Source organism: Poromitra crassiceps (genome assembly GCF_964638095.1).
Source record: "Poromitra crassiceps genome assembly, chromosome: 9".
Classification (NCBI taxonomy): Eukaryota; Metazoa; Chordata; class Actinopteri; order Beryciformes; family Melamphaidae; genus Poromitra; species Poromitra crassiceps.
The window spans coordinates 8,331,943-8,351,745 of record NC_139630.1 but is presented as its reverse complement, the minus strand read 5'-3'; the positions used below and the strand labels follow the sequence as shown (position 1 = coordinate 8,351,745).

At 43.1% G+C, this 19,803-nt stretch overlaps 1 protein-coding gene across 1 annotated transcript; it reads right to left on the bottom strand.

Moving 5' to 3' along the window:
• Window positions 1-14,205: 14,205 nt before the first annotated feature.
• Window positions 14,206-18,990, bottom strand: LOC310782862 (fish-egg lectin-like). Its single transcript, XM_083643643.1, has 5 exons — window positions 18,888-18,990; window positions 18,567-18,806; window positions 17,714-17,940; window positions 16,309-16,436; window positions 14,206-15,132 (listed from the first exon to the last, which is right to left on the bottom strand). Exons 1-5 carry the CDS (start codon window positions 18,940-18,942, stop codon window positions 14,994-14,996), a joined length of 789 nt encoding a protein of 262 aa, XP_083499769.1. The 5' UTR covers window positions 18,943-18,990; the 3' UTR covers window positions 14,206-14,993.
• Between the last annotated feature and the right edge of the window lie 813 nt (window positions 18,991-19,803).

Below are 19,803 nucleotides of genomic sequence, written 5' to 3'. Positions count from 1 at the left end.
GTAGAATTCAATGCTGAGGAAGGCTTGTGCCGAAACGTACGTCATTGATTGACTGCTGCTACTGAAGGTATTAAAAAAACCGGTAACACTTTACAATAACGTACACAAATCCTATAGTAGTTACTGATAAACGAACCATTAACTAATCGCCAGTTAATCATTCGCTAATGAAAAATTTGGCATTAGTTTATCACTAGTTAATCATAGTTAATGAGTAGGTAGTCATTAGTTAATGATTAGTATCTAATTTCCTGAGTAGAGTAGTTAATCAGTACCTAATGATTACTAAATTTCAGCTCGTGAATAGAGTAGTTAATCATTACTTAATGATTCCAAAATGTCAGTGCGTGAATGTATTAGTTAATCATTAGTTAATCATTCATTAATCTTTTTGTGTACCCTATTGTAAAGTGGTGCATCATACTCAGTAGTTTATGAATACTGAATCATTACCTGTCCATTAGTTACTCTTTTCGCACCCTAATATCAAGTGAAAGATATCCTTATCAAATAAACACTCCCTCCAGGTGAGATTCGAACTCTGAACCCCAAGATTGTTAAATTGTAAGTCTGGTTCTCTACCATCTGAGCTAACCAGCCTGTTACTTGGTAGAGCCATACTATAGGTCTGTAGAGTCAGAGACTAAGTATGATGTCCTATCCACATACTACTTTCTGTTCAAGTACTTATAGTTTTTAAGATATATTCCACCCAAATACTACCTTCTCTCCAAATACTTATAGTTTTAAAGGTATATTCCATCCAAATACTACTTCATGTCCAAGTACTTAGGTATGTTTCAGCCAAATACTACTTATGTCTAAGTACTTGTAAGCAGTGTTGGGAAAGTTACTGAAAATTGGTAATTAGTTACAGTTACTAGTTACTTCTCTCAAAAGGTAATTTAATTACTTTAAAGTTACCAGTTACTTCAAAGTAATTAGTTACTAGGGAAAGTAACTTTTGCGTTACTTTTAAAAGTCTGCTTCGATTGTTATTAATGCACACATTATGTTAGTGTTGCTGTGCCACAGTGTGGCATTGAACATTCGCTTATTGGGGAGGCTTATAGCCTATCAAGGTCCTTAGCCTCTGGGGCTCTGGCTGCAGCTCTTTCCCCGGACTAGGTCTGAGGATCAGAAACTGGGTAATCCTCTGAAGTTGTCCGTTATTTTCATGTCCTAAAGTAACTAGTAACTAGTCCAGTTACTATTTTAGTAACTGTAACTGAGTTACTGAATTTGAAAAAGTAATTAGTTAGATTACTAGTTACTGAAAAAGGTAGTTAAGTTACAGTAACTAGTTACTTAGTAACTAGTTACTCCCAACACTGCTTGTAAGTACTTGGACAGAAAGTAGTATTTGGGTGGAATATACCTTTAAACTATAATACTTGGTCTCAGGCTCTACATTCAATAGTATGGCTCAAACAAGCAACAGGCTGGTTAGCTCAGATGGTAGAGAACCAGACTTACAATTTAACAATCTTGGGGTTCAGGGTTCGAATCTCACCTGGAGGGAGTGTTTATTTGATAAGGATATCTTTCACTTTATATTAGGGTGCGAAAAGAGTAACTAATGGACAGGTAATGATTCAGTATTCATAAACTACTGAGTATGATGCACCACTTTACAATAGGGTACACAAAAAGATTAACTAATGATTAACTAATGATTAACTAATACATTCACGCACTGACATTTTGGAATCATTAAGTAATGATTAACTACTCTATTCACGAGCTGAAATTTAGTAATCATTAGGTACTGATTAACTACTCTACTCAGGAAATTAGATACTAATCATTAACTAATGACTACCTACTCATTAACTATGATTAACTAGTGATAAACTAATGCCAAATTTTTCATTAGCGAATGATTAACTGGCGATTAGTTAATGGTTAGTTTATCAGTAACTACTATAGGATTTGTGTACGTTATTGTAAAGTGTTACCAAAAAACCAAAAGGATTTATTTTGAGTGCTGGCTTTTCTGTCTTCTTGTATATTGTTTGCGCCTTGCACCGTAGCTTTTGAAACTTTTTTTGAGAGTGCTCACTTGTTGTGACTAGTAGTCAGACTTTTTTGACTATCAGTAGAATTCACAAATATCCTATCACTTACTTGCTTTATTTTGATTAAAGTTCCCTCCTGCTGCTCGATGGTTCCCTGGGTTTCCCCACAACAGGCAGTGCAAGTTGTAAACAGGGACATCAGCTGGCTTTGACACACTATGAACTTGTCTGGAGCACTGAAAAAAGAAAAACACTTAGGTATTATTTCTGACTATAGCCCTTTTTACACAGAAGCAAACAACTGTGGCATAATGCTGTCCCAGTGTGTGCTTTTAGATAAGAGATGCTGGCATTGCAGAAGTAAAAGAGGCGTGATGTGAACACAACAGCATCAGAGCCTAAGCAAATTAACATTACTATTATTCATAGTGTGTGTGAAACTAGCCTAAGGGCAGGGGACGCAGGCTGTTGGCTACAAAAGGATAAGGACCTATTGCCTACAAAAAGGAAATTACACTTGGACACTCCTCTAACATATCAAGTGAAAATAAGTCTTACTTGATGTCCTGGTGAGATTCCCGCACTGGCTCTGCTGGTTCCTCCTCATCAGACTCACTCATTTCCTCGTCCTCGTCTGGGCTCCATGACACATCAGCAGGATGGTCCATGACAACAGAGGTCACTTGAGAGGACGATTGACTGGACAGAGTCGATGGTTCTTCCCCAAACAGTTCTGTCTGAGTCCCAACATTGACCAACTTGGGCTGAACCTGGACAGCTACAGTAGGATAAAAAGAGGTCTACCTTCTATAAACATATCAGTGGCCACAATCGGTCGAGCTGTATAATCTTGTGTAATCCAATACAACAGCTGTGCCACACAATCTACAATAAAGATCTGGCACTAAATTCATACGTGATCTAAATGGATGTGTGGCATCTATAGCTAATTTTACATAGAAGTACAGTTACAGTACATAGTAGGGTACCTACCTACTGCATGATGGAAAGGTCTGATGTCACACTGTGAGCTTTGGTGAGCAACAGATGAAGCCATTGGAATGTCTTGCTCATTTTCTGGGTCAGCAAGCATTGCGTCGGCACTGAGTGCATCTGTCCCTTCAGCTGCAGCATAATCTGCCAAAATCTTATAAGAGCGAAATAAATGTAACGTTATTAGCTGTGTAAACAGTCACCAAGCTGCAACTAATTACTAACGCAAGTAACGTTAGCTAACTTTGGTTTCACAAAACAGGCTGCCAGCTAACGTTATGCTTAGCCTGTGGGCATTACAAAATAACATACACTGCCTTACAATTAGCTTATAGATATCACTTGCTCCTTCTCATTACTGAAATCATTACGCTAACTAATTTGCAAATTAGCAAATGTAGGAAAACTCACAGTGTGGAGTTCACGTTTCCGTATAGCTGTTGAATCTCTGGCGGTCACAGAACCGCGAACCGCAGGATCAAACCCAGCTGCTGCTGATGGCGGGGCTGGTGGAGGCACCGTGACCGTGTGAACTGAAGGAACGGCACCTTCAGCCAGTCTCACCCGGGCCTTGGTTTTGAATCCCATTCGGAACTCCATCATATCACCCGCATGATAATCCTCCTCTTTGAAATGGGCATCACACACGACAGCAGACTTTTTCGTTGCCGATGCACTAGTGAAGTCTCGCCTTTTCACCTGAACAAACCGCACCCAGGCACGGAAAGCAGGCTTTTTCAGGTCCGGGAAACTAAACACTCGACGTCCTTTAGTACCAGGGCAGCCCGCGCAAACACAATAGTTCACCATTGTGGACGAAAAAGAAATAAAGAAAACAAATAAAAACGAACAAAATAATTTTATAGAAGCTAACGCAGTGTTTAGCTAACCACAGCCTGGCCGACACGCCGCAGAGGAGCGGCGTGGTGGGCGGGGAGGAAGGAGCCGATTTACGACTTACTACAGGCAGCTACTGACTAACTATATACTAAAAACTAACTAGTGATTAACCTACCAACTGACCGACCGATTAACTGGCTGACTGATTGACTTTTGAGTAGTGTTGGGAAGTAACGAGTTACTAGTTACTCGTTACTGTAATAATATTACTTTTTCCAAGTAACGAGTAGTGTAACGAATTACTATAGAATATAAGTAATAATATTACAGTTACTTCAAGATAAACGAGCTCGTTACGTTAGTCGTTACATCTTTTGTTGAGTCCATTCTGTGATGCCGCTGCGCTGCAAAACGACACGCAGTCGGCATTCACTGATCACAAGCAGCATGGCTTTAACGCTCCCAAAACAAGGTGACGTCACCGCAGAGCCCATTCAGAGCAACAACAGGCAGGCAGGCACACCTGACACCTCCCTCTCTGTCCTGCTGAGCCGAGGAGGAAAATCCGTGGCTGCGGATATATTCCCATGACTTTGTTTTTGTCGGGAAGAAAAGTGACACGAACATCAAAGTCAAATGTAAACGGTGTCCAGGACAGGTAGGCTACTAACACTCTTTCCACTGTGAAAAACACGAGCTCAAACTTCCTAACGATAACGTTACGAGACGAGAGGACAGCACAACAGAAACCGGAAAACTGTTCAAATACAGAGATAACGTAAAAACTCACAAGCTGGTGGAGATCAAACATTGCTGTTATTATTGTCAGGTTAATGTTGCAGAGCTAACGTTATTTGTGACACAAACTTGTTAAGCAAACATGTAGCCTATACGTATTGAGTTTGCATTGGCAGTGCATACTGCATTCTATAAAACAGAAGATAAAAGATTGCATCTTGTCAGTCATCACTTTGAGCCAGGTGTGCTCTTCATCAAGCATCTCTGTAGGAAGCTGTGCTCTGGCAAAGCGATTAGTTTAAATGGAACGGCACATAATAGACCTAGTTCACACATTCGCACCGCAAAGTCTGCATTTTGATGAGAAAAACGCTATGGGCCTTTTTCACAACGGCCATTTGTGTCTAGAAGACAGAGTATACACAACTAACTAATTAAGGCTCCAGCACTGGAACACCTAAATGGACTGGAAGTTGGAAGCCCTAATTAACATCTTGGTGCACCTGTGTTACCTCCTGCCTTTTAGACACAAAATCGCTGCAGTGAAAAAGGCCTATTACCATTTGTGTGGAATGTAACGGAAAAGTAATATAACGAGTATCTAACGAATTACTTTTGGCATGGAGTAATAAGTAAAGTAATAATATTACTTTTGAAAATAGTAACGAGTAATATGTAATATATTACTTTTTTAGTAATGAGTGCCCAACACTGCTTTTGACTAGCGTAGGCCTACGTACCTGACTAGCTGCCCTGAAATGCGACTGACCATCGAATTGACGACATTGAGAGGGGAGAGAAAGACACGCACGCGAGAGCCACTCCCCACTGTGACGTAGCAGGCTTTTTCTTGTCAAAATAAGAGTCTGTTATTTCCTTCTGAAAAAGGAAGGTGTTTTTCTCAACAACAAAAAAATTCAAACTTTTTTTTTTTTTTTTTTAATGATGCATTAACTTTTCAAATGGACATAGGGACAAGGTTAAGTATACATTTAGCAAAGGAATTACCCTGCTCCATGCTCTTTAAAGGATGTATTTGTACTTAAAGGGGGAGGTGTCCTGTATTAGGGATTCTACCTATGGGTTGGAGTTCCCGCACGGACCAGTTAGAGAGACGCACATTAACATGGGCTTGTAACTTCCTGTCTGAACTTATAGTAAACACACGTTACTTGATAACCTGCTCTCCGTCTCATTATTACATAGTGATCTTCAAGGCATAAAGATTACACAACGGTGCCATGGCACGAGTCCGATACCTCACGAGTCCGACACCTCACGAGTCCGAAAAAAGAGGCATTATATTCCCCGTTTTTCACTAACCCAAAACCTAACCTCTCCCACCCCCACGCCTAAACCTAACCTCACCCAGACCCTAACCCAAAACCTAACCTCTCCCACCCCCACGCCTAAACCTAACCTCCCCCAGACCCTAACCCAAATTCGGTCTCGTGAGGTGTCGGACTAGGGGGCAGTCCCCTACACAACACCCCCCCCCCCCTCTCTCTCACGCTCTCTCTCTTTTCTCTCTCTCTGTTTCTTTGCTTGCTCTCAGCAAGAAAGAAGCTGGTGTGTGATGGCGGTGATGCTGTGGCTTTTAAGGGGAGTGATCTCACCTTGTGAATCCTATATGGGCATAAACACGCCTATGGACGTTTGCGCCGAGATGACGTAAAGCGCAGCGGGCCGACACGCCCACAATCAGGGCTTTGCGCGGCGCAAAACGGGCGCTACCGCAAAATTACCGCCGTTGCGAAGATAGGGTCCTTAGTGGCTTAACACATATTGGGCTCTATCTTCCCAAAAGCGCTAATTTAGCGTTTGCGCTCGTCTAACGCCGTGCGCAATGCAAATTGGGGGCGGACACAAGCGCATGCCTGTGATAATTGTACTGGGCATTGGCTGCCACAAGCCAAAGCAGACGTTTCAGCGCTAAAATGTGGTGATAGATGGCATTATGCTATCGTCAGCAGCGCGCAATTACTTTGCGCTAAGAGCTTTTAAAAGCACCTCTTACGCGCTAAATACCCCGTTGCGCTTGAGCGCACCATGATCTCCGTGCACAGTGCAGAGTAAAATTCCTTTTGGATATGTCATTACGCACAGCCTTGCTATGCCAGGACATCAAATTCTGCTGCTAAAATTGGCTATTAGCAGATAATTCAGTGAGGCAATCAACTATAACTCACTGAGAAACTTTTATCACATCGCAAAGAGGGAAATGAATTGAGAGAACTTGTTGGACAATGGACATAGGCTATTTACCTTCATAACCCGAAGGGTCATTGGCACCACAGACGATCTGTCAATAAGCTCCCTCTGTCCTCGCACGAGTGAGTACACTCTATTACGCATGGAGAGAATTACAGCATATTGCATGCCTCGCGCAAACAGCCATTGCAAGACAGGAATCTGATTGGTTTTGATTGACGTAATGCCCAGCCTTGCCTGGCCACGCCTGTGAATAATTCTGGTAGTTAAGACCGCCCAACTCCCGTTTGCGCAGGCATTTTGGGGCGCAGATGATTTCGGCACGGCTCTAATTTGCGTCTGCGACAGGTGCCGTGAACGTTTCCGCATCCCGGCCGAGAATTGCATCCCCAACATATTCCGAGGCTGTTTTAACTTAGAAATCAGGGAGGTCACGTCTACCAGACGATTATATCACTTTTAAACAGTTACATTTCTGTATAAATGATTACAAGTATCATACAAGTATGCTCCCGTGAGGTGGGGATGCTTTTTTTATGCTGGGCGGGGGAGCAAAACTCGGCAGAACACCTGGCGGACGGCGCAAGGCGGAGTGCTATCTTCCGTGCCTTAAAGCATGCGCAAACGGGTGCGCAAACGCTATTAGGGGATAGCGCCTGTCGGAAGATAGAGGCCATTGTGTGTGTGTGTGTGTGTGTGTGTGTGTGTGTGTGTGTGTGTTTATTTGTTTATTTAAACGGATCCCCATTAGCTGACGCCGTAACGTCAGCTAGTCTTCCTGGGGTCCAAGACATTAAAATACATTTAACACGTTGACTGCCAATGACGAGATATCTCGGCTTACAGAATCCAACCGTTGACTGCCAAAGACGAGATATCTCGTCTTAAAAAAAAAAAAAAAAATTGGACGGTGGGACGTGGATCAACGTCTCCTATAAAATGATTGGAGCCACCCAACGTGTACAACCCATTCCACCGACCCACTAAGTGGCGACAGTGCTCTCCTGACTAGAGGAAGGCAAGCAAAAAGCAGTGTGAGGAAGCCATTCTCATGAAAATGGATTGGCGAAAACGCTTTCGCTTTCGCGCTGATTGCTGGCGGTGAGGGATTGCAAATTTGCATAATAGATTACGGGTGGAACACACTTTGAAACACGCAGCATACATAAGACCAGAATCGCAAAAGCTTCATCAAAGCTCTCAATTGAAACCGCAAGAAACGAGCGAGCCCATCCAGACTTCCTCAAAGAGCGGCCCCGCCAGCAGACAGGCACAGCAGCAGCAAAGCAGTGAGACTGGTGACGCGAGGTTACAGCAGCAGCAGAAACGAGCTTGTGACACGGCCGCTGCAGCCAAGAAGACACACACGGAGGGAGGAGTTTGGAAGAGATGGGTGTTTCCTGCTGTTATGGAGGAAATTACTGTTCAAAACTATTGTTTAGATGTCTGACGTCTTACTGATGCCAAAAATGAATGGTTAAAATGACTGTTCTATCGAATTTCACAAAAAGCCGTTTATCTCAGAATAAATTTTCTAACGCTGAAACCATGCTGTATTCAACTGCTAATGCTTACATAACTACTAACTCTACAAACTAACTCTTTTAGACAGAGAAAGCACACATTCTATTAGTTCTTTTGAGATATTGTGTGTTCACAAAATCCTAACAGAAAAGAATCCTCAGCTCTTGAAAGATGAGCCAGAATCCTCAAAAAAAAAACTTGGCAGAAGCTAACTACAGTATTGAAAAATGGCTGGCAGTGAATGTGTTAATACAATAATAAAACGTTATCAGTGTATTACAAAGAACTAATATTTTTTTTTTTTACAAAACTCTAGTATTGCATTAAAAAAAAAGCAACAATAAGAATACAACAGATTAAAATAGCACTATCAAGTGTGTGTGTGTGTGTGTGTATATATATATATGTGTGTGTGTATGTATGTATGTTTGTGTAACAGGGTAGTATAGATTTCATCAACCCATGTAAAGTGTTGGCAATTTGGAAGGGTTACAAAACAGTTCTATAAGTTCCAGTTAATTGTGAAGCATTGTCTGCCAAGTCTTTTATTTTATTTTAGTTAGGAAATCAGTATCTAGGAATGTAATATTCTGTCTCTTTCCCCATGGAATTGAATATTTGGTACATTCCTGTTTGCAACTCGCATTCTGTCTTTCCCCCCCGTGGGATTGGAATACTTGGTATGTTCCAGCCTGCTTTTCACAGAGCGCGCTCACTTCCTCTTCAGTTGAACGAGGCGACTGAAGAGAAGTGACTGGGAGGAATGGATGGTAGACAGCAAGATGGCGGACGTAGAGGAAATGGATTCGGAGGATGAAGCGGGAGATAGTGGAGATTTAAATGGAAAGAAAAGAAAACAATCAATGTTAAGTTCAGATAATGAGTACAGTCGATCAGTGAGGAAGAAGCAGGAGTTTATAGTGGGGATGAGGGCGGTATCGCAAGTAGATGGTCTATTTAGTGATCAACATAAAGTAGGGAAGTTTGTGGAGAAGGTACTTGGGCAGGTAAGGTCAGTTAGGATAGCAAGAAGTGGACTAGTTATAATCGAGTGTGTGTCAAAAGAGCAGAGAGACAAAGCTGTAGAGGGAATAAAGTGGTGTAGAAGTAGTAGAGGTGAACGTGTAACATGTTTTTCACTTGGATCTGAGGCAAAGAAGAAGGGTGTGGTGAGTGGTGCCTCTGTCACTAGAGGCTGAGTTGTTTGTCAGTGTGGAGGGTGTGCTGGATGCAAAGAGATTGACACGATATCGTGAGGGGGAAAGGGAGGAGAGTTTGTCTATGTGTTTGACCTTTGATGGAGAGTTGCCTGAGAGACTGTATGTTGATTATTGTTGTTATAGGGTTTGAAAGAGCACTGCTGAGATGTTATTGCTGTCAAGAGTATGGTCATGTTGCTGCTGTGTGTAGAGGGGTCAGGAGATGTGGGAGATGTGGGGGAGACGAGTGTGAGAGAGACACGTGTTTAGAGGAAGACGAGGCAAAGTGCCTACACTGTGATGGTGATCATCATACGGGTTCAAAACAGTGCCCAAGGAGAGTAAATGAGGTGAAAGTGAATCAGATTAGGGTAAAAGAGAAGGGTATGTCATATGCTGAAGCTGTTAAAAGAGTGGAGAATGAGAGCGATACAATGGAAGAAATTGAAAAGGAACCAGAGAAGAAAAAGAAGGGAGTTGAACAAAACATTTGTGTGGACAAAAAAGGATTTTTGACATTTATGGCCATGGTGATTAATTGTACAGAGCAGATCAAGGGAAAAAAGGAAAAGATTAAGATGTTGATGGATGCAGCTAGAAGGTTCTTGAATGTTGTTGACATTTCCGGAGAGGAGATCGAGAAGGCGCTGAGGGATGAGTTCCCGCCGACTGAGTCGTAGAATGGACATAATATCGTGAATGGGAGCACTATGGGTGGATACATGATGAACACTGTAAATAGATTCCACTATGAAGAAGACATCAAACTCCAGTAGGTGGCGGTAATGCACAAAAAGCTGTTTGCCAACCGCCATAAAACAATAGTAGAAGAAGAAGAGAAGGTGTGTACTTTTGTCCTCTTGGTGTAAAATACATACATACATGTCATTTTCCATCAGAGATAAAACTGTGCATAGGTTAGCACATTTCTAGAGTGGTTCGTTCTGTACGTTCCCTCCAAATCATTGTAGAAGATACAACTTTAAACGTAATTACCCAAGTGTTTACTTTATATCAACTCACGTTAGGTTTTCACGTGGGTAGAAGCCCAGTAATGGCGGCGCTGGTGTTGATATCAGCAAGTAATTTGGTTAGTTTAAGAAAAGGAACTCTGATGTAAATGGAAACGGTATTTTGTATGTATGTATAAAAAATGGTTGTACCTTGTCCATGTGTGTTAAGTGTGAACAGAAAAATGATTGCAAATGTATAAGTTAAAAGATATCCTGTTTGTATTCACTCAGTGATAGTGGCTGTGACCGTCCTGTCTGTGCCTGTATATTCACTGCTGCCTGGGATATCTTGTCTGTTCACACAGGTATGTGATGACACCAAGGGCGTCGTTTTGGTCTCAAAGTTGGTAGGGTCGAGGATGGCATGAGGGGAGGCTGTTTCGGTGGCCGAAAAAAATTTGAGGTTTTTGTTTTACCTTTTTTAGCCATATTTAGAGGAATATCTAATTTTAAATAAAAAATGTTAGCTTTTTTTTAACCTTTTTTAGCCATATTTAGACGAATATCTCATTTTAAATCAACATTAGGATTATACTGTTGTGATGTCATATTCATTATCTTCTCCTTTTCTCAATAACTTTCATGTCACCACCTGCTCAGCTCTCCTGTCAGCATAATTGTAACTAACAAACACAAACTGTAGCTAGGTTTAGCCATCTAATCATGTTCTTTCACAAACAGCAATTCAAATTGCCACTGAATCCCACACATCACATCTAATGGGGTAGCAGTTAGGCTAATAGGGGAGCAGTTTCCATGAGCGTCAAAGATTACTTCCATGGGTTTACATTGAGTTTAGTCGGAAAGCCCAAGTCGTTTCATGGGTCGCTCAAGGGTACCGTGTTAGTAACAAGCGACGCACAAGGGACGGGACAAAGCGTCAATATGCTACGCGCTCGGAGTGAGAACCTGTTGGTACAGTACGTATGTAGTATGTACTGTATGGGCATGTAGTATATATGCCTATATTTCTTATCTTTCTTTGGGTTCCTCCCTTTTTGATGTTTTTGTATCCTCTCCCCCCCCCCCCCCCTTTCTCATGTCTATGTGAACTTGTTTCTCATGTTGGGGGGTGGGGTGTTATGCCTTATTTTTTGTGTTTGTAAAACCGGGTAACGTCATACGTCTTAGAGGAAGGTATGTTTAAGATTGATAACCCAATAAACATACATATGAAAAAGAGAGAAAAAAAACAGTGGCTTAGAACAAGTAGCAATTGAATGTGATTATTGTCTGTGGGACGGGGGTTCCCGAGGCTGTGGCTGTAATTTTGCTATAATTGCTTTTCCCTCTGTGACTGATGGCTTGTTGGGAGTGTGCCATTGTGTGTGTGTGTGTGTGTGTGTGTGTGTGTGTGTGTGTGTGTGTGTGTGTGTGTGTGTGTGTGTGTGTGTGTGTGTGTGTGTGTGTGTGTGTGTGTGTGTGTGTGTGTGTGTGTGTGTGTGTGTGTGTGAAGTTGGATTTCTGCCATTATCCTAGAGAACCAATATACCCGCAACGCCTATGGAGCATCTGCGCTACACTTGACCATGAAGACATTTGAACACAAAACAGGCGTATCTAAAAGTTACATGGTCAATATGTCGCGGGTCAAAGTGAACTCTGCAATTATACAGCTATCCTGATGTAGGGTATAAGACGACTTTGGGTGGAAAGACTGGATGATTGACAGGTGGGCGTAGAGGGGAGGATATTTGGATGTGTTGTGCCTGGTGTGTCTTTTTCCATCCTAATTAGGCTGATCCGGCGCACCTGGAGGGGAGCGGCGCACCTGGGTGAAGACGCGGCGGCAGGACGGCAGACGACAGAAACTGGGCAGCGGGACAAGCAGCAGACGTGCCGGGAGGAGAACAACGGCTCGTTTGATTCTACGCACGCTAGTCCACCGAAAAGGGATGGTCGCTTCCAGACAAGCCTATAGGCTTTCAAGGTTGTGTCACTATGGTAAACAAGTCTTCTCATCCCGTGCTGCTCTCTCTGTGTCCTCATAGCTGCAAACGGGGAAATCAACGCCACTGACTCCACCCGACCGTATCGCCGCTGCCTTCTCCCTCAAGTCCGCATCACTGGTCCGAAGTCCAACTCCGCTGGTCCGACGGGGACGACAGAGCACGCCCGCCCGCACGCAGTCAGCTGCCTGGACTGGGACGGGGGCTCTACTGTTGGCTACTCGCCCGCTCCCTAACTGGCCATCCGCGCCGCAGCGCATCAGCTCTGGGGTCGGTAAGCAGCAGCTTTGGAGAGACGTTTTAATCTGCCATTAGGCCATAAGAAGACGTTGGAGTACGGGACTAATAGCGTATTCCAATTTGGGTGAGCACTGGCCAAATTGGAATTTTTTTTCATTCCTTTCATTCCTTTCATGTTTTTGTCCTGTCCGTTGTCGTGTCCCTTCTTCCTGTGATAATAGCCTATATCACAATCACAGCCCTTACTGCAGTGGGCACCCCCTACGTGATTAACTTTACCCAGATCTTACTCTAAAGGCCCAAGTGGTGTGCTGTTTTATTCCTCTGATGAAAAAGTGGTGTGAAATGATTTAGCTGTTTTCAGTATGTGCTTCATCTCTTAACCCTAATGGTCTGGTATTATGTGGCTTGATTTTACACATTGTTCATGAGCTTGATTTTATGCATGTAGTGTGATCACTTGCAGTGTCCTGGAATGGAGTGTAATATAGCTTCGGCCTAATAAGTATTACTGGTGATATCGTTTGATCTAGGTGGGACGAGCTGATGGGGAGGAGTGGGGATTGACATTTATCCACAGTGAACAGTGGGGCACTCATGTGTTTTATTTTCTGCCTTGAATGTTAATACAATTGTTTGTATTTAAGCTTAATCCGTCTGTGTGTGTGTCTTGGGGATTGTGAGAGGTGGTGTCCATTGAAGAGGGTCAGTTGCCCTGTAAATTGGTATAGAAGTGTGACAAATACACAGATATTTTCACAATGCCCCTTTGGGAAAGCCCTTTGAGCCTGTTTCTGCATACCATCATCCTTTCTTCTTCCACAAGCACACAAGACCAGGCAAGGGCTGACAACACCAGTGCCATTTGCAACTGTTTTTGTCAGATACATTCTTGATTAGAATGATGAGCTATATTTGAAAACTGTTCAAGTGGTGAGTGAGAGTGGTGTGAAAATGGTAGGCCAACGCTGCGTTGTTGCATGTATCTGGTTTGTATATCCGCAGTCACTAGTTGCACTAGTTGACCGCCGGCTGTAGTCTTTGCAGAGTGTGGGTCCGACACAGGCTACGTGAGGCGATGCAACATTCAGCCTTTGTTGCTGATAGTTCTTGGCCAGCTTAACCACTGATGTATTAATGAATGGGCCTACCAGGCCCAGGCCCACGGACCCAAGAACTCAGGGGGCTCATAACCCAGAGCCTCTGGGACGGGACTGGGGCCTGGGATGAAATGATCCCTTATGGTCCCCAGCCCTTAATTTTGACTAAATGTTCAATATGTCTGTCGTCAATTAGAGGGTTTGGCTTTAATTGAGTGTACCTGCGCTGTAAATCCTGTGTTATCCTGTGTTCCACAGGGTCCACAATGACCACCAGCCAAATCTTATTGCAAATCGCATGCACGCACACACACACACACACACACACACACACACACACACACAACCACAACAACAACCGGTTGGATGCAAATAGTTTAATTCAGCTTGAATGGAAATGCATTACATGCAAATGCATATTGTTAGACAAGTTTAGCCAAAACAGACAGAAAAAACAGGAAAAAACTCTATATATTGCTCTATATTAAAAAGAAACCCCCCAGTAATCTCTCTAAAAAAAGACACTTAAAGACCCCTATAAGTCAAAAATGTGTTTTTCTTCTTGTTCCTTCAGGTGTTTGAGCTTCAGAATGATGTCTGTGAGTTAGTTTGACACTAGAAGGCTGTTTTCACATTTATCTGCTGAAAGTGGAACGTTTCTCTGTATTCATTGAACATCCAATTTTAGGGGCGGGACATGATTTGAGATGTCACAAATAGTTGAAGCTAATCCCTGTCCAATATTTAACTAATTGTGATGTGGAAACTTGAAGCCTCCGGTGCACATACACTGAGAATGGACTTTACAGTGAAGTAGGAGACATCTTGTGTCCAGCAGGAAAACTTTTGAGATGAAATATATTTGCAGACTCTATAATACACTATCATTTTGTAATGATGGAGAAGGGGTAGATTTTAAGAATTGTAACAAGATAATTCAACCTTTTTTTTGGGGGGGGGGGCATATGAGACACAAATTATTATTCAAAGTAGAATATTTTACATACATCTTAGAACATGACTTTATGGGGTCTTTAAACAGTTTACTCTGTCCTAAGAAAATCACACTTCTTCAATAACTAAAAGAGAAAGATATTGTATAGAGCAGATAAGGACTGGATTGTCGTTACACAGAACTGTACGTCTGTACGTCGCTGTGCGTCTGACATTAGCGTGTGCAGCGCATGACCTGAGCAGAGATGGTGACGAGCCAGAGAATTCCCAGGTCGTAGCTGACATGCTTTATGCTGCAAAGGGGGATGGCCTTCCATGCGGTCCCATATGGAACACTGCTTGAGATGCCAGTTCTGTTGAGAGAGGAGATGAATGTACAAGTCTGTCAATTGATCATCAGTGGTCGATGAGTTGAGTTCCCTCACCCCTTCCCCTCCCCTGAGTGAAGCGCTTTGAGTATTGAGGAAGGTGCTACTGTATATAAATCCAATCAATTATTATTATTGTTATTATTATTATTATTGTGTGTGTATATATATATATATATATATATATATATGCTCAAGTTGGCCGGGAGGTTATGTTTTTTCGCCCCTGCTTGTTTGTCAGGATATGTCATGAACAAACTTGCACGAAACTTTGTAGAAAAGTAGGACACGGTCCAACTTACAGTAGAACTGATTAATGTCCGCCCACTGGTCAAAAGGGGGCATGACAATGGGTGATGGCAATCACAAAAAGACACCTAACTTTAACGGATTTATGCTACACCACACAACTTTGTAGAGAGGTTGAAAGCGCAGGTGGTGGCATGATGCACTCTGCCGAATGCCCTCTAGGTAGCATGCACTCTGCCCAGTGCCCTCTAGTTTACTATTGGGATCATTATTATATTGACACAATATTATGGGTATTTGGCTCACAATCACAGTAAAGACTGCCCTCTTGGGTGTTGTTACCTGATCGTGTGGAGTAATGGAATACCTCTCGTTAGTCTCACTAGCCAGCCTCTCTTCCTTTCCGTCAGAGAGTCTGGCGTCGTGGAAACAGGCAACGGGGATCAGCCCGCCCCTGCTCTAAAGCTGCTCTCCCATTCGAGCGGCTGTTTCGGTGGCAGCAGGATATCCGCTCCCCCACTTGCAAGCTCTGTCACACGCTCTGTCATTGGCTCCGACCATGTCAATCAGCTCCCATGTGTGTCGATGTAATGCTCCCGGCCGCCGAATGTGAAAACAACGACGCTAACTAGCTAGCGTAGAAAGCTAACGGCAGAAACCTACAGGCTAACTCGTTGCTACACGCTGAAAATGGCAAGTTTTGAAGAAAATTTGGATTGTGCAATAAAGAAGGCCTGCTCGGCACAAGTTCCACCCCGAAACTATTTTCCAAGGGCACTAACGCTAAGCACCGCCCAAGACGAGGATGATTGGCTAACCCAAACAGAGCATTTTTTTCGCAATCCCACAATGGAAACCTGCAGTGCCAGACTCTCTGACGGAAAGGAAGAGAGGCTGGCTAGCGAGACTAACCTCTCGTAGACCTTGCCGGACTTCCACTGCACTCCGAAGACACTGCCGTCACTGCCCACCTCAACCATTTTCAAGTGCAGTCCTGGGATCCTTCTGTAGCCAGAGGTGGAGCAGGTAGACGGATTCACCTGTAAAGAGGTGTCAACATCAGAATGACTGCCATCAGTTGCACACAATTTTTTTTTATAATATCAGTAACTACCGAATCATGGCAGTCATGATCTATGAGTGTTCGATTAATGTGCTAAATAATAATAATAAAAAACATAGCATAAGAGTTAAGGGGCCCTATCTTCGCAAAAGCGGTAATTTAGTGTTTGCGCTCGTTTAACGCCGCAATGTAAATTGGGGGCGTGGACAAGCCCATGCCTGTTATAATTTGACTGGACATAGGCCTGCCACATGCCGAACTAGGCGTCTCAGCGCAAAAATGTGGGGATAGATAGCATTATCCTATCTTCAGCAGCGCGCAATTAATTTGTGCTAAGAGCTTTTAAAAGCACCTCTTACACGCTAAATACCCCGTTGCGCTTCAGCGCACCATGATCTCCGTGCGCAGTGCAGAGTAAAATTCCTTTTGGATATGTCATTACGCACAGCCTTGCTATGCCAGGACATCAAATTCTGCTGCTAAAATTGGGTATTAGCAGATAATTCAGTGAGGCAATCAACTATAACTCACTGAGAAACTTTTATCACATCGCAAAGAGGGAAATTAATTGAGAAAACTTGTTGGACAAAGGACATAGGCTATTCACCTCCATAACCCGGAGGGTCGTTGGCACCACAGACTATCTGTCAATAAGCTCTCTCCATCTCTCTCTGTCCTCGGCACGAGTGAGTCCACTCTATTACGCATGGAGAGAATTACAGCATATTGCATGCCTCGCGCAAACAGCGATTGCGAGACGGGAATCCAATTGGTTTTTATTGATGTAATGCCCAGGCATTGCCTGGCCACACCTGTGAATAATTCTGCTACTTGAGACCGCCCAAATCCCGTTTGCGCTGGCATTTTGGGGGCGCAGATGATTTGGCACGGCTCTAATTTGCGGCACATGCCGTGAACGTTTCCGCCTCCCCGCCGAGAATTGCATCCCCAACATATTTCTGGGCTGTTTTAACTTAGAAATCAGGGAGGTCACGTCTACCCAGACAATTATATCACTTTTAAACAGTTACATTTCTCTATAAATCATTACGCTCCCGTGAGGTGGGGATGCATTTAGCTACTGCCGGGCGGGGGTGCAAAACTCGGCATAACACCTGGACAAATGCACAAGGCGGACCACTATCTTCCCTGCCCTTAAGGCACGCTAAAACAGGTGCGCAAGTGCAAATAGGGGATATTGCCTGTACCAAGATAGGGCCCAAGGTTTCATGGGCTCTGCAAACAGTTTCCCACCTTTGTGAAGGAGACAGCGTAGTTTATGTGCGCTGCCCAGCATCCGTAGGGGCCGCAGCTGTGGTAGATCACTAAATCCCTGGACAGACGACCACCCAGAATTGTCCAGGAGATAGAGCCCTTGCTGAAGCTCAAAGTGTAGCTACTCCGTAGACAGTAGAGATGCTTGTTGCTGCTAGAGAGTCCCACAGTGAAAAGACTACCAGCGTCAACCGTCAGAATTGCACCTGCAAACAAGGAAAAACACAGAGGTATTGGATTTAGTCAGCATGTTGTCCTGACTTCATAAATATGTTTTGTAAATCTGTTTGTCTGGATTATTTCTAGCTCACAGGAGCAATGTATTAGCACAATGAAGACACTAGCCCTGTTCGAAACTGGTCCCTACTATGACAGAAATAGTGGACTATATAGTGTGTTGGCCATTTTGTACTCGTGTCCGAATTCTCATCTGTTAATTTGATTCAATATAGTCCACTATAAAATACCCACAATGCATTGCAATTCCTAGTGAACAGAATGTACCCTACATGTTCTCCTATCTACCACAATGCAATGCTGCCGTGTTTACCAAAGGAGAAGAAGAGTGAGTTAGTGTCCGAAACTTGTTTGATCATTCCCCATATTATTATTAGTATATAATAAACACCACCTGGAGAATAGTGAGTGAGTGAATGAGTGAATGAACCATTCCAAACACAGCTAGTCGGCTACTGTATCTGAAGTTTTTATGTTCTGTTTTTAGTGTGTGTATCTTTTCAGTAAGGTAATCGACTACGCTTTACTGCAGCAATGACCCATCTTCCAGGGTGAAAGAAGGCATGCAACTGATAACCAATTCTCCCCTTTTTACCTCCAGCTGCAGATTTCCAGTTGCCACCCACAAATTTGTAGATGGAGTTACTGGTGCTGGTGCCCCACATCCCTGCCTGTCCCACTGTGACGTGCTTGAGGCTGGCTGAGGGTAGTTTGAACCAGGTGGATCCACTCAGGAAATAGTTGCGATTGTTTTTGTCTGTGGCGACCACTTGTCCCTGTCCAGCGTCAATCTGTTTGGCATAGGACAGGTTTGGGCCATCGTTACAGTTCCAGGCTGTGGAGAGGAAATCATCATCAGTGAGTGGATTATTCTGTTATGTTGCAGGAAAATATACAGTATCAGATGGTGACTTACCATGACTGATGTGCAGGTGACACAGCACCACCAAGAAAGCTGCAATAGTTTTCATGATGTATGTGGTGTCTCTGCCTCTGTTGTGCACCTCTGGATGTTCCTCTGTATCTCTACGGAGCTGATGTCCTGCAATAATGAAGCGTTGTCTCACTTATATACAGTAACTAAGCATACAGTGGACCTGAGCCATGAATCCTATTACAGCACCAACCGGTTCACCAAGAAGTTCCAAGGAAGCCGGATGGGATACATTTCCATCCGGCTCTCCATCAGGTCAATCATTTTAAAGGATGGCTTTAATGATGATCAACCCATTTTGTATCATAATGTTGTGGGAGAAATCCAACTCCATTTGTCCGGCTTGCAGAAACTCCACCCCCGCCAGCTGCAAGTCATTCGTTTTTTAGGGTTAGGTTAGTTTAGTTTATTCGTTTATTTGCCACATATGACACAATATGACATTAATCCCCATAGGGGAAGAGATGCATTGTAACAGATTAAACAATAATTCAGGTTTTTTACAACCTGGACCTTATTTCCAGTTTTAATTATGATTTTTTTTTTAATATATATATATAGAACAATATACGAACAAGACAAGCAGGCTCAGGCACAGGAAAAGAAAGGTAAAAAACATACATACATCATTGACCAACCATGGAGCAAAAAAACAATTGAAACAAATTAGCATGTGGACAGAAACATCTGGAAGACTCAAAACACGCCTAACTTGTTTTAGGTTTTTCATGACAAAACTAAAATTTAAAAGGTATTTAAAAGGAAATTAAATTACCTGGAGTCCCTTGCCGCCAGTACATCAAAGCCCTAATGTTGGCAGCCCAGTAGTGCCTAAATACTGGTAAGGCCAGTCCTCCCTCAGACTTGGGTTTTTGCAAGTGAATTTTCGAAATTCTGT

Excerpts from the sequence above, each read along its gene's own strand:
- LOC310782862 (XM_083643643.1), bottom strand. The coding sequence starts at position 18,942 with ATGAAAACTATTGCAGCTTTCTTGGTGGTGCTGTGTCACCTGCACATC. Across the intron at positions 17,941-18,566 it reads CTGGAAATCTGCAGCTGGAG|GTGCAATTCTGACGGTTGAC; the intron begins GTAAAAAGGGGA and ends CCTTGTTTGCAG. Across the intron at positions 15,133-16,308 it reads TCCGGCAAGGTCTACGAGAG|AACTGGCATCTCAAGCAGTG; the intron begins GTTAGTCTCGCT and ends CTCTCTCAACAG.